At 44.4% G+C, this 23,958-nt stretch overlaps 1 protein-coding gene across 3 annotated transcripts in view; it reads left to right on the top strand.

Annotated features, from left to right (window-relative positions):
- The window catches only part of mtmr3 (myotubularin related protein 3), a gene marked incomplete at its 3' end in the record, with an annotated part of 53,376 nt that overhangs the window by 20,540 nt on the left and 8,878 nt on the right, over positions 1-23,958 (top strand). For all 3 annotated transcript variants that reach the window (XM_080737851.1, XM_080737852.1, XM_080737853.1), the window contains exons 7-17: positions 1,482-1,648; positions 2,430-2,526; positions 3,556-3,669; positions 5,206-5,408; positions 8,753-8,884; positions 9,604-9,715; positions 13,800-13,995; positions 16,505-16,690; positions 18,389-18,559; positions 20,791-20,936; positions 21,492-23,145. In XM_080737851.1, coding sequence (XP_080593977.1) covers positions 1,482-1,648; positions 2,430-2,526; positions 3,556-3,669; positions 5,206-5,408; positions 8,753-8,884; positions 9,604-9,715; positions 13,800-13,995; positions 16,505-16,690; positions 18,389-18,559; positions 20,791-20,936; positions 21,492-23,145 — 3,178 coding nt within the window. The remainder of the gene's footprint in view (positions 1-1,481; positions 1,649-2,429; positions 2,527-3,555; positions 3,670-5,205; positions 5,409-8,752; positions 8,885-9,603; positions 9,716-13,799; positions 13,996-16,504; positions 16,691-18,388; positions 18,560-20,790; positions 20,937-21,491; positions 23,146-23,958) is intronic.

The raw sequence follows: 23,958 nt of genomic DNA, 5'->3' as shown, positions 1-23,958 counted from the left end.
ATGGAATGGAAAACAAAAAACAATCACAGAACCTCAGAGGTCCTGGAAAGTTTCAAGTTATTGAGGATTCTGGGTTACTCTTCGTGGTTGAAAAGAGCCATACGTTTATCACATACCCCAACCTCATTTGCCCCAAGTGAGGGGGGTTTATAAGGACAGACGGCAATATGTCACATCAATTCCGGGGTTGTTAATGGTTGTCAGAGGACAGATAGATAGGGGTAGAGCGATTTATCTAAGCTTCAAGAGTAAAGGAATAAACTAAAGAAAAAGTGTCCCATGAGTGTCTTTGCTGCAGAAGCCGGTACTACTCTGCATGTCATACAAGAATGAAAATGTGTCCAACTAACACGGTTGCTATGAATCGGTGTGGTAGAGGAGACACAAAAAGGGACCTTTGTTCACAGAATGGCTGCGATACCAAATAGGTTGAGGCCCTTTAGCAGTACCTGCAGTGTTCTGAGCCAACTCCTTCCCTACACTGTCAGGAAATTGCAACGTTTCATTCACCAGGGGAGCGTATTCACTAGATTAAAGTGTTGCTTAAATGCAAATTGTTTGTTTTTGTGAATAAATGGGTTTTGGGGACGTATGAAGTATGAGATACAAATTAAAAGAAAAACATTGTGTGGCATTCATCATTGCTCTCAGTATCCATAATAACCTCAGTCAGTAACAAATGCCTGGATGATAACCTTATATCTATGAGTATGGGCTGATCGTGTTTGGTATCTATATTTTACATAGAATACAACATATTCTGTTGCAAGCTTTTCTTAAACATAATTTATGCAAATAAGAATTTGGCATATTTGAACTCAAATTGCTGATCGACATTATCCAAGTCTGTCCCAAGCCCTACCACTAATGCTTTTAGCCTTGCAAACGTTGTGATGACAACATGTACGTGACTTCCTCAGGGTTCCCACAGTCATGAAATTCCTGGAAATATTTTGAAAAAAAAAAAAAAAAAAAAAAGAGAATCCAGTACTGGAAAAGTTTGGGTATTCATCAAGGGTCCTGGAAGGTCCTGTGAAAAATAGCTATGCATTGTCTTTGGTTATTGATTTTGTTAATACCTCTGAAATGACAAATTAAACATGGGCCAAATTGTCAAATATTAGAGGCAGAAATTGCGAAAATAGCCGATCTACATGCTCACAACGCCTCACAACGCCTCGCAGCGTTGTGAGCATGTAGATCTGCTATTTTCACAATAGAACCTGTTATACAAAATTCCTCAACTCTTAGTGCTCGTCAGGGTGCCGGGTCCCCAGTTAAAACATGATTATTTCGGGGGTCACGGCCTGAAAAGGTTGAGAACCACTGGCAAACACTACCTGTCTTTGGGCATTGCGCATAGGAGTAAGTGACCTGTTATTGAGCTGAATTATTGTTATATAGTCCTGGAAATTTCTGGAAAAGTTTTGGAAATTAACTGGTAAAAATGTGTGGGAACCCTGCTTCCTCTTCGTCCCCAGGTGTCAGTTCTCCACCTTTGAGCAGTGTCAGGAGTGGCTGAAGCGCTTGGCGGCCGTGGTGCGCCCTCCCTCTCGTCTGGAGGACCTCTTCTCCTTTGCCTTCCATGCCTACTGCATGGAGGTGTACGCTGGGGAGAAGGAGCAGCATGGAGAACTGTGTAGACCAGGTGCGCTGCCTTCTCTCTCTCTCTCTCTCTCTGTCACCACCCAGGGACGAGCTGGCCATTGGGAAAAGCGGGACAACTATCAAACGGCCGGTTCATTCCCGGCCCGGTCCAGGCCGGCCATCAGGAAAAAAAATAAATGTCGGCCTTCGTTTCCATTTTGGGGGCTGGGCGGCTAACAAAGTAAATCGTCACTGTCGGGCAGAAAACCTTGTATATCCAAGTTTCAAATTTGTAGATTTTTTCGCAAAGCAAAGCCCTGCTTCATCATACAAGGCCGTCGCACAAAAGTAGTGAAAACAGCAGATCTACAAGCACGTTGTGTGCTTGTAGATCGTCTGTTTTCACTAGTTTAGATCATTTCAGAAATGATAAATACGAAGAAAACGGTATTGGACATACAAGGTTTCCACTCGACAACGACAAAATATAACTCTTGTAATTGGCCCACTGGCTTGTCACTTGTCATGATCTGAAATGACAAATCTTAGAGAGAGATCTCTCTCTATAGCGCGCAATGAGGGCCTCTCCGACTCTTTTTTTCCCGGGCTGAATCGGGGGCCCAGCACGTCCCTATCTTATGATCTCACCCTGCCTTTTTTTTCTCTCTCTCTCTGTCAGTCTGTATCTCTCCCTCCCTCCATCTCGGCCCATGTTTCCTTCCTCTCCGTCTTGGTCACCACCCCCCGCCCCTGTCCCGTACACTCTTACAAGTCCTCAGATAACCTTGCTTTTACGGCTATGCTTTGGCCTTATCCATCATCTCCTCTCCTCTGCGCTGCAGGTGAACACGTGACCTCCTGGTTCAAGAACGAGGTGGAGAGGATGGGCTTCGACACCCAAAACGCCTGGAGGATCTCAGACATCAACAGCAAGTTCAGGTATTGGCCCCATGTCTTCATTCAGCGCTCGTCAAGTCTCTCCCCCCCCTATCCCCCGCTGCACTGATTACGCTCACTCACTCCCCAGCTAGGAGAGGTGATCCCTGAGCCCCTGTGTTTTTGCTGGCACACAGCACAGGGTCAGACTGTGTGTGTGTGTTAACCCATTTAGGGCCTAGAATTATTGAATGCTTTAACCAGTGAAAAATAGCAGATATACAAGCTCACAGCGCGGCACCGAGTGCCGCGCTGCGAGCTTGTAGATCTGCTATTTTTGAAAAAAAAGTCGTGAAAATGTGTGCCGCGCTGCGAGCTTGTAGATCTGCTATTTTTGAAAAAAAGTCGTGAAAATGTGTGCAAATCTTTGAATACAAGTATTTTCAAAGCGAACGTTTGTAACTCAATTTTGCTTCTGGGTGGTACCTGGAACTAGATATTTTGAGATGGGGGTCCGTGGCCAAATACATATCATTTTGGGGGTCCTTCAAATGAAAAGGTTTGAGCACCACTGACATAGTCTCTCAAGAACAGACTAACTGAGCTCCAGTTAAGTGAAAAGGACCTTTTCTTTGACGATGGCTGGCCAGATTGCTGACATAAAAACATAGTTTTTTTCAAAAAAATCTTAGAAGGATTCAAAAGACACTTATAGAATCGGGTCAAAATTCAAATTTTCACGATTTTTTAAAAATAGCAGATCTACAAGCTCGCAGCGCGGCACTCGGTGCCGCGCTGTGAGCTTGTATATCTGCTGTTTTTCAATAGTTAACATAATGATACACAATATAGTGTACCCGTTCTGAATGGGTTTAAGACAGTGGGTGGTTGTTATGTATTGTGCTCTGCTGGTGCCGAGCCCTGTAGAGATAAGGGCCCGGCCCAGGATTAGGTGTCCGTGGACAGAGGCTTTGTGAAGTCCATCACACAGCCTTGTGGCCTTCTCTTACTCTCCATTTTCCCTGTTTTTCTTTTTTCCCCTGTCCCCCCCCTTGTCTCTGGGACCCCTCCACCCCCCCTTGGCCCTGCCAGGCTATGTTCCAGCTATCCTCAGCAGCTGCTGGTGCCAGCGTGGATCACTGACAAGGAGCTGGAGAATGTGGCTGCCTTCCGCTCCTGGAAGAGATTCCCTGCTGTGGTTTACAGGTCTGTCTGTGTTTTTGTCTCTCCCCCCTTCAGCTGTTATGACCTTGACTTTGGGGCGAAGATCTCCATTCCAAAAATGAGTTATATTCTTTATCGGCATAAAGAAAAAATCCTTACCTTAAACAAAAAAAAAAGAAGATAAACAAAGAAACAATAAAAAGTCTGTTTGACCCTGGCAAGTGACGGCAGAACGCTGTTGTGTTTTGGAAAAATCGAACCTCGGTTCGAAGTGAAGCGGTGAATTTTTATTCTATGTGTTCTAGAGCTATGAAATATGTGTTCTAGATCTATACATTCTGTGTTCTAGATCTATACTTTCTATGTGCTTTAGTTCTATATTATTAGATTCTATGTGTTCTGAATGAATGAATGATTTTGTCTGGAGAGCCAAATTGTCATGTGAAGCTTGTCCAATCCTCAATTCTTCATTCTGGACTGGACATGCACGGGACATGTACGGGACAGACAAAGCTATACCTTGGAAGCGGTTTTCTGGACTGGACATGCATGGGACAGACAAAGCCATACATTGGAAGCGGTTTTCACCGCTTCAAAAATAGGCTTACCAGGCAGGCTATTTAAGTGTTGATAAACTTGCGGGTCCTGCAAGTTTCGGTATAGATCCGCACATCAGTGAGTGTCTTCCATTACCAAATAGCGAATACCTCAAAAATGTGGATGAAACTCCTATAAAAGTTGTTTACCAGAACGGAAGGGTTCCCAGCGCTGTGGAGGGCTTTCAGTTTCACTAGGGAAGGAATGTAACCTTTAGGCCATATCATAACCCACATCTACGCGTGTTGCCATAGCATCATGCCCCATAAGCACAAAACTATACTCTCATTCTGGAATTACATTTCAACTCTGATGTAAGCTCCCTGCAGACATTGGACATCTGTTGTTGCTGACTGTCTCATGGCCAGGGGCATAGTTCTGCCGATTTAAAATGACTCCAATACGGAACTTCCTATGATTGGCCGCTAGTTGTGCTGTTTTCCCCCCCGGCCGATCGCAAAAAGAATTGTTCTCCATTGGACCCCATTCATTTTCCCGTTTCGTTTTCTAACCTTAATTAACATTTTCATAAATACTTTATGGTTCCTATCGCTAGTTAAAAATTGTCTTTCAATCACGATGATATGCGTTTTGTGAAAATAAGGTCCCATTTATGTTAAAATTGATGATAAAGTTGCGGGGGAGTGGCCAACTAAACTGATACCAGCCGGCTGTGTTCTTCTTCGTGTGCTGTATTTAGGGGGGCTCCGACCACATTCTCCCATGTATCCCTGCGGTTGCACGTGACCGTTGGCAGACAATAGCATCCTCTGGTGCTTTTACAATCTATGATGGCGACACCCATGCCAAGGACCCAAAATGCGCCATTTGCGCTGCATAGAAACCAATGGCTTTGCTTTGTCCATATATTTCTAGTCTATGCTCATGGCCTCTCTCTCTCTCTCTCTCTCACTCACTCACTCACTCACTCACTCACTCACTCACTCACTCACTCACTCACTCACTCCCTCCCCCCTCCAGGCACCAGAGCACGGGAGCAGTGATTGCCCGTTGTGGCCAACCGGAAGTGAGCTGGTGGGGCTGGAGGAACGCAGACGACGAGCACCTGGTTCAGTCCATCGCCAAGGCCTGCGCTGTGGATGGCAGCTCCCGCAAACACCTGACCAATGGTACCAATGGTACCTACAGCAATGGCACTGCCGACCTGCCCGACACAGATTTTGGTGAGTGAGCTTAGAGTATGCACGTACGCATTAAAGCAATGCCCCGACATAACAGCTTTAGTAAGGGTTTGCCTTCTCTCTCACCCACCCCATATACGTATATATACAGGGTTCCCACGGTCATGACATTCCTGGAAATATTTTGAAATTAGAAAAATTGTTTTCCAGTACTGGAAAAGTTTTGGAATTGATCAAGGGTCCTGGAAGGTCCTGGAAAAAATTAATACCTCTGAAATGACAAATTAAACATTGGCCAAATTGTCAAATATTAGAGGGAGAAAGTGTGAAAGTAGCCGATCGACATGCTCACAACGTTGTGAGAATGTAGATCTGCTATTTTCACAATAAAACCATGTTATACAAAATTCCTCAAGTCTTAGTGCTTGTCAGGGTGCCGGGGTTCCCAGTTCAAATATGATTATTTCGGGGGTCACGGCCTGAAAAGGTTGAGAACCACTGGCATACACTACCTGTCTTTGGGCATTGCGCATAGGACTCGTTATTGAGCTGAATTATTGTTATATAGTCTTGGAAATTGGGTTAAATATTCTGGAAAAGTTTTGGAAATTAATTGGTAAAAATGTGTGGGAACCCTTTATATAACACTAATGGCACTAACCTATCTTCCTCTCACATGTGTACATGCAAAATCATGCCTGGTTCTGTTTACACACTCTGTTTGCACACTCTCTCACAATGCATAAAAGTACATTCTAAACCAGCGTCACTGACAGGCATGATACAGAGCCGTTGTGTCCCAACATGCACCTACCAACACACAGTACACAATACTTCCTGCTGAAGACATGCCTGTGCGTTGACACAGAGTAGACCACATATTTTCAACCCAAGTCTTGCTATCTGCTCAGAGTTGCAGCAGACTGTGTTCAGCAAATGTAACCTGTCAGGGCCTGTCTGATGGAGAGCTGTTGTCAGAGGGAGCAGTCTAAACACACACACACACACACACACACACTAGGGCATTCACCAAATATTCAAATATTCGAATATCAAAGTCACTATTCGACGTTGTTCACCGAAGTCGAATATTTTTTTATTTTTTTTGTCAATGCCCCTGGTGGATGAATTTGTTAATGCTCTATACCAGGGGTTCTTAAAGCTTTTTTAGGCTGTGACACCCAAAATAAACATATTTTAACTGGGGACCCACCCTGAACTGGGGCCCCACCCTGACAAGCACTTGGAATTGTAGGTATTACATTTAATGTGACTCGGTTCCACAGATAAATATTGTGAAAATAGCAGATCTACATTGAGCATGTAGATCGGCTGAACAATGTTCGCCTCTTGCTTACTTAATATTTGACAGTTTGAACAGTCCTGTCGAATATTCGACTATTCGAATACTTTGAGGTTGAATTATTCGAATACTAAAAATCACTATTCGTGAATGCCCTAACACACACACGCACGCACGCACACACACACACACACACACACACGGGCACACAGATTTCACAACATTCCTTATGTCATGTGGAATCTCAAACGGATATAATAATAACAATATCTCTGAGGATATACAGCCTGCTCATTTCCTCACTGTGTTCCTGACTCTGTTTAATGTTGAAGGTCTTTAAACCCATTCCTTCTAACCTTCATCGTAACCCTTGTCTCTCTCTGTTGTCTTTTGTATTCCTTTATTGTTAACCTAGAAATACTCGAAAAATACGCGCAAAAAGGTGCTGGGTGGGAAACAGCATAATAGAGAAGGAGCACTCTGCTCCAAACGAGTACATTTATTGACAGGGTTTCGAGCACTAGCTCTTCATCTGGTCAAATTCAGTTTCTAGATCAACATTATGGTTTATTTTTAACCACAGTGCTGATCTAGAAACTGAATTCACAACAGCTCTTGCCTGAGATATAGAATGCGTAGAAGAACTGGTATGGAGTAGCCTGACACTCAGCCTTAATTGACATTTCGTTTCACTCCATTATTCAGTCTGAAAGTGCTTCCCTCCAGAACTGTTTCTGGGATTGGCGTTGCCAAAGAAGCAGTCTTCTGCGATTGGTTCACCGTCTGACCAACACAACAGTAGCAAAGCAGATGACGTAGTGTTGTTATGTGTGGCTGGCTAGTGGCTAGCCTGTTGCTTGCTAGTGCTACTTGCTAACCAAAGAAACAGCAGGAATAGGAGCACAACGAATTAGTAATCAAACACAACATAACATGTCTGCTACTGGTGTTTCATAGCGAGATCGATACGATCGCATTTTACCGCGACGCGATTTGTGCGGACCCGTCCGGTGACGGCGAATTGCACGAGTTCTGGGAAAACCCCACCCACGCTGATCACAAGACGCTGATTCACAACGCTGATTCGCCGTACGGATTTCCAAACGAGGAAAACCTCTTCAGTGAGAGCAACACCAGACTCCCTGAATCGCCAAAACAACATTTTAAAGGGGTGTGGCTAGCGATTCAGGGTCTGAACCAGGCTAGGTCTGGAGTTTAGAGTTAATGATTTTATAGGTACAATTGACTCAGTTACTGCCAATTAAATATGCCCTCGAGTGGCATTATTGCCAGAAAATCTCCATAGACTCCCATGTAATTTATAGTGCACAGATCATGCACCATGTTTGTGCAGGCTGTTCACAGCTTTCAAACAAAAAAATCAGATTGGAAATCCGTTCAGGCATTCTTGAGAAAATAGCCATTATGTTTTCTTCAGATGTAAACAAACATGGCTGCCATGTTTGAAAGATGGGGTTGTATGGGGGGTGGAACATGCAAAATCGCGATTGAAATCATGTTTACTAGATTTAATGGGGTCCCAAAAAAAAAAATTCAAAAAAAATATATATATATTCAAAAGTTTTTTTTTTTTTTTTTTTTCTAAGTAAAAGTCGCCCAAAGTCGCTTGGCAGGGAAGTCCATAGTGAGAAAGTCATAGAGTTATAATAAGAATAGAGAGGACACAAATATCCCCGCCCGTCCACTTGCATTGAGTTGCTCACCCAGCGCATGAGGCGTTTTCACCCCTCCTTCCGGGGAGTAAAACCGTGACGTAGTGGGTCTACTGTGACGCATTTTTCGTCATAATTTGTGTTCATGGACGCGCTTCATGAACGAGCACTTCCGGTATGAACGCGCGTCAATACAAAGAAGCCTAGACGCGCGTTCATGTGAGTAGACCCAACTGCAGTACCTCAAAACGGCCAACATGTCCTTTTGGTTTCAGGGCGCCCCCAGGGTTCTGGGGGCTTGGAGAAAGTTGATCTAAAAGTCGTTTGGCACTGTATGAGTTAAGAATATTCTGCATTTTGATGCACCCCACTTTGCAGTGTTGTGACCCCGCTACTGCTTTCTGTTCTAGAATCCTCCATGACCCACAGCTCGGAGGTGGAGACGTTGGCCATTCAGCCCCACAAGTTGCTCATACTGGATGCCAGGTCATATGCGGCGGCTGTGGCCAACAGGGCCAAGGGAGGAGGCTGTGAGTGCCCAGGTTGGTGCTGCTTAACTTGCCAGTTTGAACATGCACAGAATGATGTCAAGAGTGTTTATGAAGAGTGTACACTCGTATTTTAATTAAATGTTTAAATCAATCCATCAATCAAGCTAGATCAATAAGATAAGTGGGTGACTAAAACAACTACTCTACAGTACAAAGGTAGCGGTGCAGTGGTTATGTTGATGTTTAAGCATAGTGAATCGCTTTCATTTAGATATCCAGTGGAATGTCCTGTTGAGCAGGACACTCGCATCCCTGACTACTAATGTCATGCAAATTCCATCAGGATAACACTTAGGGCTGTCACGATTATGACATTTTACATGACGATTAATTGTCACTCAATTAATTGCGATTAACGATTTAATTGTGTTTTTTGTCGTTGACAATTACATTTCTGTTTGGCTTTTAGGCTTTGAAGTTGCACATGGTAGATACGACACAACAGACACATAACCTAAATATACAAAGAAATTACTGACATATTTTACAACTTTATAATTAAAAAGAACATTGATAGTGGAAATAGCGATGCGACGTGTTGTGGCTATTTCCACTATTTTCTTTTTTTTTTACTATAAGAAAATCTTTTCAACATGGAAACGATTATGAGGATTATGAAAAATAATCATGATTATGTCAAATAATCACGATTAGACGATTATGTAATAATTGTGACAGCCCTACTAACGCGGTCTTTCTCCCCGGTCCAGAGTACTATCCTAACTGCGAGGTGGTGTTCATGGGCATGGCCAACATCCACTCCATCCGCAAGAGTTTCCAGTCCCTTCGTTTCCTCTGCACCCAGATGCCTGACCCAGCCAAGTGAGTTCCCTGCCTCTTCCAGCTCCCTTATGACAGTCAGGGTTCCCACGGTCATGAAATTCCTGGAAATATTTTGAAATTAGAAAAATATATTTCCAGTACTGGAAAAGTTTTGGAATTGATCAAGGGTCCTGGAAAGTCCTGGAAAAAAATAGCTATGCATTGTCTTTGGTTATTGATTTTGTTAATACCTCTGAAATGACAAATTAAACATTGGCCAAATTGTCAAATATTAGAGGCAGAAATTGTGAAAATAGCAGATCTACATGCTCACAACGCCTCGCGTTGCGAGGCGTTGTGAGCATGTAGATCGGCTATTTTCACAATAAAACCGTGTTATACAAAATTCCTCAACTGTTAGTGCTCGTCAGGGTGCCGGGGTCCCCAGTTCAAATATGATTATTTCAGGGGTCACGGTCTGTAAAGGTTGAGAACCACTGGCATACACTACCTGTCTTTGGGCATTGCGCATAGGAGTAAGCGACTTGTTATTGAGCTGAATTATTGTTATATAGTCCTGGAAATTGGGTTAAATATTCTGGAAAAGTTTTGGAAATTAATTGGTAAAAATGTGTGGGAACCCTGGACAGTGCTTCTCAAACGCAGTGGTGGATAAAGTACAAAAAAAAAAATCTTGAGTAAAAGTATCAATACTGCAATGTAGATATACTCTTGTTACAAGTAAAAGTCCAGAATTCAAAATGTACTTGAGTAAAAGTACAAAAGTATTGGCAAAGTACAACATGTTTGAAAATAGCAGATCTACAAGCTCACAACGTGTCGCACCGTGACGCGTTGTGCGCTTGTAGATCGGCTATTTTCAAATAGCCAAGGTATAAAATAGGGCTTAAGTGATTAATGTATTTTTTATAATGTTATAGTTATACCTGCAAAGTAACTTGTAAGTAAAGTTTTCAAATAAATGTAGTGGAGTAAAAAATATTAGAAATTGGCAATACTCAAGTAAAGTACAAATACCTCAAAATTGTTCTTAAGTAAATGTACTTAGTTACTTTCCACCACTGCGGAGTCAAACGCTTTCATTTAAAGGGCAACTTTAGTTTTTTACAACAAGGGTTCATATTTTAGATTGTAATTAAAGAATATAAAAGATGAGTGTTAAAATTATTTCATTTACTTCTTTCTATTGTTTTAGAGATTCTTATTTCAGTGGCTGGGGGCATGCGTACAAGTAGCTAAATATGTCTTTTTACACAGAATAAGCCCATTCCCAAGATACAACGCAACCTTTCATGGTTGGGTGACTTATGGGGGCTAGAAGTGTTACTGAAAATAACAATAAAGAAACTGCTGGCTTATTGTGTCTAAAAAGACATATTTAGCCACTTGTACACATGCCCCCATGCGTACGCATGCCCCACATTTTAGCATGGTGAACGCAATAAAACAATAGAACGAAGCAAATGAAAACATTTTAACACTCACTTTTTCTTTTCTCTAATATGAACCCAAAAAAACAAAGTTCTTCTTTAAAGAGCCTCCAGCATTAGGCAACGGACCCCCACAACTCTTGAGTGTGTTAATGTATCCATTTGGTTCCATTTGCACACTCTCAGAGTTGCAGACCTCTTAGGGTCCATTTGGTTCCTAACCATCATTCATTTAGCTGGGTACCGCTTGGAACCGCCTCACAAGGACCCCTTGGGGTCCCCGCTTTGAGAACCACTGCCTTATGAGCCCAACTTGGAGTCATAACTGTACAACCTGGATGCATGATCCCAAACCTCTCCAACCCATGGTTTTAGTAACAATCACAGCTGTGTTTTGGCCTCTGTTGTACATCTGTGCCCGATTTACGAGGCATGGTATGGTCCAAGTCTAAATGTTTTTCCATTTGTACTGTACCAGATTCCACTGCACAATGATCTGTAATTGAATCACAAAGCCCACCCTCAGATCAAAAGCTAGTGAAAGCACTCAAAAATAATAATGGACTGTAGCATCTCCAAGCAGTGGTTAGCAGATAACGTCAAAGGGAGAATACGTGTGACTTGGAGCGTGCTCAAAAATCCTGCTCCTCACTGCTTGATCTCATAATGAGATTGTGTCTTAGTGAAGAGACCGGGGCGTTTGTGAGTATGTGTCAGTAGTTCAATGTGTTTGTCTGATCCAATAAATGAGTGTAGGATGTAGTGTACTACAGTATATACACTGGCCTCATTTATAAACGGCCCTCACGCACTCATTTTGTGCTTACCAACAAATCCGAGAGAAAGGATTAAAGAAAAGTTGATCTTTGGGCCAAAAAAAATGATTTTATTTACACAACATACTGTAATTGGTTAACTTCATATGCAGAGAACAATAGAAACCCTCCATCACAAGGTCATCTCCATTCCAAAGACTCAAATATACACCGTACATATACATATTATGCATTACACAATAGCACTCTAAACCTAGATACATAAAATCAGTTAAACATTGACACACAGTTCAAGGAGGACAAAGTACATAGGTGAACCCAGTTCCCTAATGTTTTGGTCTGATTTAGTCCCTTCATTTTACAAAGAAGGTCTGTGACCGAAAGCTTAGTTGCCATAAATAAAAAAATCGAACCTCTGTTCGAAGTGGAGCTGTGTGTGTGTGTGTGTGTGTGTGTGTGTGTGTGTGTGTGTGTGTGTGTGTGTGTGTGTGTGTGTGTGTGTGTGTGTGTGTGTGTGTGTGTGTGTGTGTGTGTGTGTGTGTGTGTGTGTGTGTGTGTGTGTGTGTGTGTGTGTGTGTGTGTGTATTGCAGTTGAAAACAGCGCCCCTCCCTTAACATGTGTGGTCAAAAAAGGTACTACACCACAGGCTTGAGGCTACATACAGACAGACCCACCCACAAACATACATACCTACACACACGGCCACGTATAGGGAAGCTTGTGTTCCACACAGCTCCAAAAAAATAGATTTTTGCACAGCTTTGCGTGTGCAAGGGCTGCCTTTTTACTGTTCATTTGACTGCCTCAAATCATAACATTTTACTTTCAGAAAGGCACATGAAACAACGCAGAACACTGCATGGCAGACAAAACACAAACCTTATAACTTGCACAGATTAACACATTAACTTTTTCTCTGCCATTTTAAACATAGCCTGAACTCAGCAACTGTCATTACCTTTTAACGTGGGCACGTGCACGCATCACGCACGATCTGTGCATGTAACGTGTACCAGCATTGCAGACCGGACCACAGCTTTCAAAAAAAACAATCCCATTGGAAAAAGAAATATCCGTTGTCAGGCTGTATCTGCCGCTGTTAACAGAAAAACTCATGTAAAACGCTGAGCTGTGCGTTATGTTCCTGCGAGGCCATGTCGCGCACATAGCAGACAATATGTGCGCAGATCATATGCCAGGCGGGTAAAAGAATCAAACAGCATCCAAATAAAAAAGAATCAGCGTGAAAAAAGACCATGTTATAGCCGTGCAGGCAGCTTCCTTGTTTACAATGCAAACCTATGGGACCGGAGCTACGATTGGGACTTAGACCGGATATGGAAATCTAGATCCGGTCAAAACAGGAAATACGGCCGACTACAGTTAGGAGGCGGACCTAAAGAGTCTGAATCGGCTATATACAGCGATCATACTTTTAATTGTTTCATAATGATTAAAGCTAATTACATTTCCGGGATCTACGGGCATGGCAGCGTGGTACAGCGGGAAATCTCCGGTTTCGGTGCCCCTGATGGCCTACTGGTCTTGGCACATATACATAAGGCTTTGTGTAGCCTGCGGCAGGTCGCTGGTTCTATTCCCGAGCCTGACCCAGGTTTGCTGCGTGTCTCTCCCCACATTTCCTGTCTGTCTAACTGTCTGTCAATAAAGGCATAAAAAAGCCCCAAAAATATATATAAAGAAAAAAAGTAATCTCCGGTTTGGTGCGCGGCACTGAGTGCCGGGGTGCGAGCTTGTAGATCTGCTATTTTTTGAAAAGTCGTGACAATTTGTGCAAATCTTTGAATATATGTATTTTAAAGCGAATTTGTGACTCAAATCTTGAATGGGTTAAGACACGTTATACTAGAATGACAAGCACAATAAAACACATGCATGATGGTGTTCCCCCACAGCTGGCTGTCTGCCCTGGAGAACACCAAGTGGTTGCAGCACATGTCCCTGCTGCTGAAGGCTGCTCTGCTGGTGGTCAACGCTGTGGACCGGGACCACCGACCCGTGCTGGTGCACTGCTCTGACGGATGGGACCGCACGCCACAGATCGCTGCACTGTCCAAGCTCCTGCTGGACCCGTACTACCGCACTATTGAGGTATGGACGGACTCGAGATTCACGTGCGTTTTAGTGACGATGTAGGTTACTTTGTTTTATCTTTTTATATTATTTGATTTTTACTTTAACTCTTTTAGTGCTAAAACCGAACAATTTCGGTTCTTATTTTCAATCCAATACAATATATTTTTTGCTATTTTACTTACCCTGAGCTGCTTGTAGAGACGTGGGTGGTCCTGGCTCGTCCATCGCTTTCCAACGAGCCATTCTACAAGTTCCGACGATTTATTCCATTGAAAATGGTTTAGAATAAAGTTTAGAGCTCCCCCAAAAAAACTATTTTTGCGCGACGTATCCGAGGTACCAAAACCGAACAATTCCGGTTTCTTTAATAAAATGAATTAAATAATCGGAGGCCTCGGCGAAGCCCCGTCTAAATTTTGATCCAGGCCGCCTACCGCGATCTCTTTCCACCGGCCCGTAATCGCATCGCGCCGCCTAATCCAATACATTCTCACATCTTTAGAGACCTTTTTCTCTGAACTGTGTTCCTAGGGCAGCGAAAAAGTTTTTTTTGCGGCTAAATAGCCTTTAATCGGGCTTCTAAAAAAAAAATCGATAGCTAACTGTTAGCTCTCTTCCTCCGGTCCACGTTCATAACACTGTTTGCAGTGAAACCCCAATGCACTTCTGCCTGGGTACCCGGATGTTATAGCGAAGGCTTATGGAGAAATGTCTGGCACTTTAGCGGCCTCTTGTGGCCCCTGGCAGTTAACAAGTTAACTTGTATATTATGGAATTGTCACATTTGCTATACAGCTGTTGCAACATTACAGGCAGTGAAATTCTTGTACTTCCTTAACATTGTGGGTGAACATAAACTATAGACGATCTACAAGCTCACAACTTGTCGCATCATCACACTTTTTATGCTGTAGATTGAATATTTTCACTATTCATCATATGATGTGTGTATATATGTCACGGTTTGTTAGAGAAACAGGACGGTCGAGAAACGGAGCACTCGTCGTGCAGCACGGGGCGGAACGGAGCCGCTCGATTGTCCACGACATTGCAAGCGGCGCGCAGGCCAGCGGACCTTGGTCCTGCTCTTCGCCCCCGAGCACCGCAGGTGCGAGTGGCCGCTACGAAGTTACGAAGCCGTGGTGAATGCAATCGTTATATTTATGCCCAGGCCGTAAGGCCTGGGCAAGCCCACGATAAACGCCCTGTCCAAGTGACTACAATGGAGCTAATGGCTACTGGCTAGGCTAGGCTAGGCTAGGCTAGTAAATAAAGAAAGAGTCGCAAACGAGTGACGTCAGCGCCTTCACTAGTGAATGGCTGTCGCATTATAACTCTATGGGCTGTCGTCGCCACCTGGTGGTGATTGGTGTGTGGTGAACGACAAAACAAGCGCTCTTACATAGAACGTCCTGAGTTACCCAAACATCCGGTAACATATATATGTTACAGGGTAAATGGGTAACTCAGGGAGACCTCGGTAAGAGCGCTCGTTTTGTAGTTCACCACACACTAATCACCACCAGATGGCGACGTCAGCCACTGGATAAGAGAGTTACGTCACGCTTTGAACTCGCCGCAGACCGGAAGTGTTTACTCTTTATTTACTAGCCTAGCCTAGCCTAGCCTAGCCTAGCCTAGCCTAGCCTAGCCTAGCCATTAGCTCCATTGTAGTCACTTGGACAGGGCGTTTAACGTGCGCTTGCCCAGGCCTTACGGCCTGGGCATAAATATAACGATTGCATTCACCACGGCTTCGTAACTCGCGCGGCGCTCCGCCGGCCGCGCGGCCCTGGCCCGCTCTTCGCGGCCACTCGCGCCTGCGGCGCTCGGGGGCGAAGAGCAGGACCAAGGTCCGCTGGCCTTCGCGCCGCTTGGGGCTTCGTGGACCCAGGGGGGCCTCGTAACTCGTTTGGGCTTCGTGGATACAGGGGGGCTTCGGTAGCCGCTCGCAGTGTCGTGGACAATAGAGCGGCGCACCGCCTGGAGTACGTTGTATTGGCGACCGCTTGCTCCGCCCCGTGCCGCACCACGAGTGCTCCGCGTCTCGAATGCCCTGGTTCTCTTTAAAACCGTGACATATATACAGATCCATTTCGAAAAATTTGAATATTGTGAAAAGTCAATTTTATTGAAACTTTCATATATTTCTTGAAACTTTCATATATTATTGATACATTGGACATTCAGTAAATTATTCCAAACCTTTTTTGTTAACATTTTTTATGGCATACATCTCATGAATATTATCAAAAGTCCATATTTCAAAATATTACAATATTACACGAGACCACTCAAAACAAGGATTTACAATAGAGAAATGTCAACCTTCTGAAGTCAGAGTTGCTTGAAGTCCAGTGGGAGGTTTCCGCAGTCCGTTATGATTTGGGCTGCTATGGTATCTGCAATGCTTTTTTACACAATATTCAAATGTTCTGAGATGGATCTGTATATATACAGTACGTAGGCTATATAAGACTTGAGTGGTGAATTTAACTTGACGTGGTTCCGGCTGTGTCTGCAGGGTTTCCAGGTCTTGGTGGAGACTGAATGGCTAGACTTTGGCCATAAGTTTGCAGACCGCTGTGGCCATGGCGAGAACTCTGAGGACCTGAACGAGCGCTGCCCCGTCTTCCTACAGTGGTTGGACTCTGTTCACCAGCTGCAGAGACAGTTCCCTTGCTCCTTTGAGTTCAACGAGGCCTTCCTGGTGAGTGGGGCTGTCACAATTACTACGTAATCGTCTAATCGTGATTTTTGGACATAATCGTGATTATCTTTCATAATCGTCATAATCGTTTCCATGTCGAAAAATGATCATATATTTTTTTAAAGTAAAAAAAGTAGTGGAAATAGCCGATCTGCAAGCTCACAACGCGTTGTGAGCTTGTGGATCGGCTATTAACACTATCAATGTTCTTTTTTAAAGCCATACTGTGTAAGATGCCCAACTAGTGGTCATTAGCCCTATAGCAAACCGCGGTCGCGTCCGCGTCTTTCGGACGTTTTTCGTACCTTCAGACCCCCGCGTCTGCCTCCACCTCGCTGAGATCTATCTTTTAAGGGGTCCCTTGTTCCTGTGCGTTCAGTAATTCCAGAGATACGGACTCCTTCACCCTGCCTGGTAGGCGAAATTACCTAGAGAAGGGATGGTACAAACGGGCGACAACAAATATGGCTGCCATAGCGACCCCACTTCAAGATGCGCTGTGATTGGCCGGCAGTTGTATAACCCTCGCTGTGATTGGCCGGTAGTGTGATGACGCAATTTTGGCGCGAGATCCGGTCCACGGCAAGGATCTCAGTTTACATACAGAGAAGGCTTTACAGGCTGAAATTCACGGCGCGGATCTTCTAAAACTTTTGTGATTTAATAGTTAGGAGAATTTTAAGATTTGTTTTATAAAAAAAGTTACATAGTACAACTTTAAGTATAAAGTTTTCAAATATGTCAGTAATTTCTTTGTATATTTAGGTTATGTGTCATATCTACCATGTGCAACTTCAAAGCCTAAAAGCCAAACAGAAATGTAATTCTCAACGACAAAAACACAATTAAATCGTTAATCGCCAATTATTTGAGTGACAATTAACCGTCATGTAAAAAGTCATAATCGTGACAGCCCTACTGGTGAGTGAGTGATCCGTCTTCAGTGAGAAATCAAAGACGCCTTCCTGGTCAGTGTTAACCCACTTTATCGTGTGAACACTGGAAAATGTCCTGGGAATCAGGTCGGGTCATTGTCCATTGTTGGCCGTTCATACATGTAGCATGCAACAGGAGAATGTACTCCGTTTGAATGGACCCCATACACCTTGTGAAAAGTGATGACTCATCACTAAACCATCGTTTTTTTGCGTCTGTTTTTGGCCCAATGAATGTTTTTCGTGCAAAACAAATGCTTGCAATGGATTCAGAATAATTAAAAACACCTAGTTAGACCCCTAACATGCTACTTAAAGCATATTTTTGGGAGTGATTTTTCCCCCTTTGTCCCCATAGTACAGTGTATAGTGTTGAGACCCAGAATTACCCTAGCTGTCAAATATTTTGCTAGGGATTTTGAATTTCAATCTTTGTTAGATATGTTACTAGACACCTTTACGAACACATTGGTGAAGAAATTGTTTGGTATGGAATTTATTCCCAGGTTTTATTAAAATTCCCTGACTATGAAAGTGTCTTTAGATGAACCCTCAGCGGTGTGAAATGGAACCGTCAGCCCACCTAGAAGTCTGTATCAGCTTAACGTAGTTTTTTATTATGAGATTGGCACCAATGTCGGGCAACAATTCCATGTTTTGTTCATGTTCAATATCCGATTGCAAATATGCAAGGGTTGTGCTGATATATTTTCATACCTGGGGTGTCTTTCAAGCTCTTACATGTCTGTCTGTTTGTTTGTAGGTAAAACTGGTTCAGCACACCTACTCCTGTCTGTTCGGCACTTTCCTCTGTAACGGTGGCAAGGAGAGGGAAGACCGTCACGTCCAAGAGAGGACGTGCTCCGTGTGGTCACTGCTGCGTCCAGCCAACCGCGCCTTGAGGAACATGCTTTACTCCACCCACTCCGAGACCGTAGGTTCACGCCAGTCGCCATATATTCGAACAGTGCTCGAATTCTCAGATACCACTGTTTCTATTTACTTGTACTACCAACATTACTGTTGATACCAAAACTAATATTTCAATTGTATCGTACATTCAAGGATGAAGTAAAAGAGTAGGGGTGTAACGATACATTTTAATAGCGATTCGATACATATCACGATACATGGTTGACGATACGATACATGGACGATATTGGTTCATTCATGGCGATACGATACGATACGATTCGATTCAATGATTTAAAATCGATATAGTAACTATTTAGCAAAGACATTAAATTTGTGTGAAAGGTGTGGATAGTGCAGGTTTTTAAGGGAAACATGCATTATTATGGATATAAATAAGTAAACTCAGTGATTATCTGCCACATACATGGACACTGTATATTGGCAAACCTGCGCCTTGACATGAACCCAGAGATTACACACATTTATCCATAGACCAGTGCAGCTATATGGAAAGGAAAAGTAATTAAACCCCTCCTTTTACATTTTTCTTCTTAAAAATGCAAAATACAATGCACAAGTAGGTAGTATCGATACAATCGATTCTTTGCACTGCCGATTCGATACGATACAAAATAAAACGATACGATTCGATTTTAGCTGTTTTCATTTCGACATACTTCGATTTTTTAAGTTAAAAACGATATTTCGATACAGTTACTATATCGTTACACGCCTATCAAAAAGTGCTCTCGCAACAAATAAGAGTCAACAAAGAATAAATACAAAAATAATGATTAGATATCAATCAAAATTAAAGGCAGAAGTGTAAACTAACAAAATGAGAGAAATTAAATGCATTGGTCATCTTTCTTTAAAGAAGTGATTTTAAAGCTGACACAGATTTTTACCAGCTCCAGGCTTCAGGCATTTTTAGGGCGTTCCAAAAGCCTGAGGGCCCAGATGGTTTAAGACCGAGACTCAATGTGGGCAGGGCCGTCACCTCTAGAGTGTTGTAATTCAAGTTTGTTTAGTTTTATGGTTGGTCGTTATTGGAACTTGATTTATGCCCCTTTTTGGTCTCACACGTTTGTGACTGCTTATTTTGTATTGTGCTGCAGGCTAGTATTTCCTTCTTTTCACTTTCATATCCCTTTTATACTAAGTTTCCCTGCAATTAAAATAAATATGATGAATGAAATATATTAATTTGAAAATATATAATTTCTGAAAATATATCATATTTTCTGAATGTTTTACTAATTGAGCACTTCAGGTCTAACCGACTGTATCAGTGTTGTTTATGAAGCCACATTTTATGGGTTGCTCCCTTTTTTTACCCATTCAGAACGGTTACACGTTATTGTGTATCATTGAAAAATAGCAGATACACACAAGCTTGTAGATCTGCTGCATGGGCCCCTGGGCGGCATAGCTCAGGGGTAGAGAAACTGGTATTAGAGCACGAAGGGTATAAATCCCGAAGGGTTCCCAGTTCGAATCCGGGCTCCCCCTGAGTTAATGTCGAAGGGTCCTTGGGCAAGACTCTGAACCCCTAATTGCCTCCGGTGAGTAGGTTGGTGCCTTGCATGGCTTCCTCCGCCACCGGTGTATGAATGTGTGTGTGAATGGGTGAATGTAATGCACAATCTATGTAAAGCGCTTTGGATTAAAAGCGCTATATAAATGCACCATTTACCATTTACCATTTATCTGCTATTTTTGAAAAATCGTGAAAATTAGAATTTTGACCCGATTCTATAAGTGTCTTTTGACTCCTAAGGTTTTTTGAAAAACCTATGTTTCTATGTCAGCAATCTGGCCAGCCATCTTCAAAGAAAAGGTCCTTGTCACTTAACTGGAGCTCAGTTAGTCTGTTCTTGAGAGACTACTATGTCAGTGGTTCTCAAACCTTTTCATGTGAAGGACCCCCAAAATGATATTTATTTGGCCACGGACCCGCATCTCAAAATATTTAGTTCCAGGGACCACCCAGAAGCAACATTTTAGTTACAAACGTTCGCTTTGAAAATACATATATATTCAAAGATGTGCACACATTTTCACGACTTTTTCAAAAATAGCAGATCTACAAGCTCGCAGCGTGGCACTCGGTGCTGCGCTGTGAGCTTGTATATCTGCTATTTTTCTTTGGTTAAAGCATTCAATAATTCTAGACCTAAATGGGTTAACTCTTGTCCGTAAAAAGACATAGGCCGATCAAATCCTGATAAAGCTGTTGGTTGTTGGCAGGTGCTGCATCCGGTGTGTCACGTGCGTAACCTGATGCTGTGGACAGCGGTCTACCTGCCCAGCTCTTCCCCCACCACCCCCTCCGATGAATCATGTGCACCCTACCCTGTGCCTGGTGCCAACCCCGAGGACGCACCCCTGGGCAGGTGAGCTTGGTTACGCTGGCACCGAGCCCCCTGCTCCTCCTTCCTGATGTAATATAGACCCAGATTGAGGGCCCTCCTGACAGTTCAGAGGACCCTGGCATTGATCGTTTATATGTTGTGCTTTGACTGAACCCACATCTTCCTCACAGTCATGGATAATTGTTTTATGTTCTGCTTATCTCATTCTTCATGACCGTCATGGCAACATGAAAGAGGAACAGAGTGGCAATGGCAACTAGATGTTTTTTTGTCATGTTGACACTTTATGGTGATAGTTTGCACAAACAAATAGAATGTTGAGTGGTTAATTTACGTTATGGGATGAGAGAAGAACCTTTAAGGTCAGCCTTAAAGCATGTTCTCGAGCAATTAAACCCCTGTCCCCTTGTCTCTTACTCCTAAACAGTCTGTAATGATTAACTGATTATGTGCATCGCTGCATTTTGAATCATGAGGCTTCACAGACACTGAACGACATTGTATGACGATGAAAGCTCATTTCCATGTGCTAATCGCCTCCATTCCTCTCCCCCCCAACCCCCCTTCCCCTCAAAGACGTCCGAAGACCCGGTCTTTCGACAACTTGCCCAGTGCATGTGAGCTGGGAAGCTCGCTGCCTCATCCCAACCGGCGCTCCAGCGACCCGAGCCTAAACGAGAAGTGGCAGGACCACCGCCGCTCCCTGGAGCTCAACATGGCCGTGGGGCCCGATGGAGGAGGTGGGGACCAGGACGGGAGACCTAATGGTCAGCTGTGCCCGGAAACGGGCGACTCTGAGCTAGAGGACAGCCCTCAGCCCCGGGCTGGCCAACAGGCTGGCCTCGCGCAGGGAGCTTCCGTGGTGGGCTCTCCCGGAGCGGCAGACGCAGCAGAGGAGGCTGAGCTGTCCGTGGCGATGGGCGTAGCGGAAGGTCAGATGGAGAACATCCTTCAGGAAGCCACAAAGGAGGAGAATGGTGTTGATTCCCAGAAGGAGCCTGTTGCCACTGCTGCCCAGAGCATAAGCAACGGAGAGACAGAACCACTGAACAAAGTCAATACCGAGGAGGCTGATCAGTATGCTACGGTCAATGGGACTGAAACGCAGGAAGCAGCCTTCTCCAATGGTCATCATCCAGAGAATGGTTTAAATGAGGAGGATGATGTATATTTAGCTAGTCCTCCCTTGTCCACTGCTCTGCCCACAATAGGGTCGGAGGCCCTGGAGGAACAGGACGTGATACAGATCTCTGAGAAACTGGTGAAGCAGGTGTTGGAGAACTGCGTTGCCCAGGTGGCACCAGATCAGCGCGCTGCCCAGTTGGAGCAGTCTACAGCCCATAGAACTATGACTAATGGCTACGGGGACAGGACACCCGAGGAGCCAGGGCCTGCAGAGAACCCCTGCCCTGACCCTTCCGAGGACCCCCGCCCTGACCCTATAGAGAACCCCTTCCCCGACCCTACAGAGAATCCCTGCCCTGGCCCAAAGTCCAGCCGAGACACAGCGGAGCCCATGGAGCAGCTCGATAAGAGGCCCTCCCTCATGGAGAGCTCCACAGAGACTCTGACTGAAGAGGCCTGCAACAGGCTGGAGCTCTCATCGCAACAGCTGCCCACGTGCCTGGGCCCTGAGCCTTGCAACGACGGCAGCAGCAGCAGCTACCACACCTGCCCTGGGAAAGACAACAGCCTAGAGCAACCAGAGCATGGGGTTGCTAGGACTTTAAATAGGGGCGGCAGCAACAAGCAGCCCCCTGTCAGTGCCTTTCATCCTGCGAGCATGGAGCATCCCAGCAGGGAGGGGCTGTACAACGGCGAGAGCTCAGACGTGGAGACCTGCGGTGCTGGGGGCCATCACTGGCTGAAGGCGAACGGGGAGCGGGGAACCCAGCTGCTGAGCAGGCAGGTGTCCCTGGCCAGCTGCAACTCCCTAAGCCTCCATCATCCACGGGGCAGCTGCTCCCAGCACTACCGCTGTTTCCACGGCGCCCCGCTGGGCGGCCGGACCGCCAGCAGCCCCGAGCAGCCGTCGCGCAGCCACCTGGACGACGACGGGCTGACGCTGCACACGGACGCCATCCAGCAGAGGCTGAGGCAGATCGAGGCCGGCCACCAGATGGAGGTGGAGACGCTGAAGAAGCAGGTGCAGGAGCTGTGGAGCCGCCTGGAGAGCCAGCAGCACGGCGGCGGCTCGCTGAGGATCAACGGAGACATGGGAGATGAAATGGTAAGAAACCCCCAATAGAATGAGAAAAATCAAACCTTGGTTCGAAGTGAAGCGGTGAATTTTTATTCTATGTGTAATAGAGCTTTGAAATCAGTGTTCCAGATCTATACATTGTGTGTTCTAGATCTATACTTTCTATGTGCTTTAGTTCTATACTTTTATGAATTCTGAATGAATGAATGATTTTGTCTTGAGGGCCAAATTGTCATGTGAAGCTTGACCAATCCTCAATTCTGCATGCACGGGACATGTACGAGACATGTACGGGACAGACATTCTCACTCCTTGAGAATCTATGGGAATCCTAAAAAAAAAAAACAGGTAGGGGACATGTACGGGACAGACATTCTCACTCCTTGAGAATCTATGGGAATCCTCAAAAAAACAGGTACGGGACAGACAAAGCCACTCCTTGGAAGCGGCTTTCACCGCGTCAAATACAATCTCTTTAACGTGTTATCAGAACAAGGGCAACAGGGCCATGATTTTGGCTATAACATCCCTGTTGACGTTTGGGTTGATTTTTAATCATTTAATACAAACAATGGCTTTTTGCGCCCTTTATTGATAGTGAACAGTAGATTGACAGGAAATGGGGTCGGGATCGGGAGTGGAACCCAACACGCTGTCAGGCCTAGTTGCCTGGACCGCTAGACCAGCCGCCCAGGCCAGTCACTTTTTAATTTAACACATTTGAATGAAATGAAGTGTTTCAACATTCCTGACATGCCAACATTCTACTATCTTTCATTACAGAAAGTGTAGAAGTTCAAAAACCTGGTGGTAAATTGTAAGACGTCCGTTTTCTTGACA

The sequence above is a fragment of the Nannobrachium achirus genome, assembly GCF_963921795.1.
Source record: "Nannobrachium achirus genome assembly, chromosome: 12".
In the NCBI taxonomy this organism is placed as follows: Eukaryota; Metazoa; Chordata; class Actinopteri; order Myctophiformes; family Myctophidae; genus Nannobrachium; species Nannobrachium achirus.
This window is presented reverse-complemented; position numbering and strand designations above follow the sequence as displayed.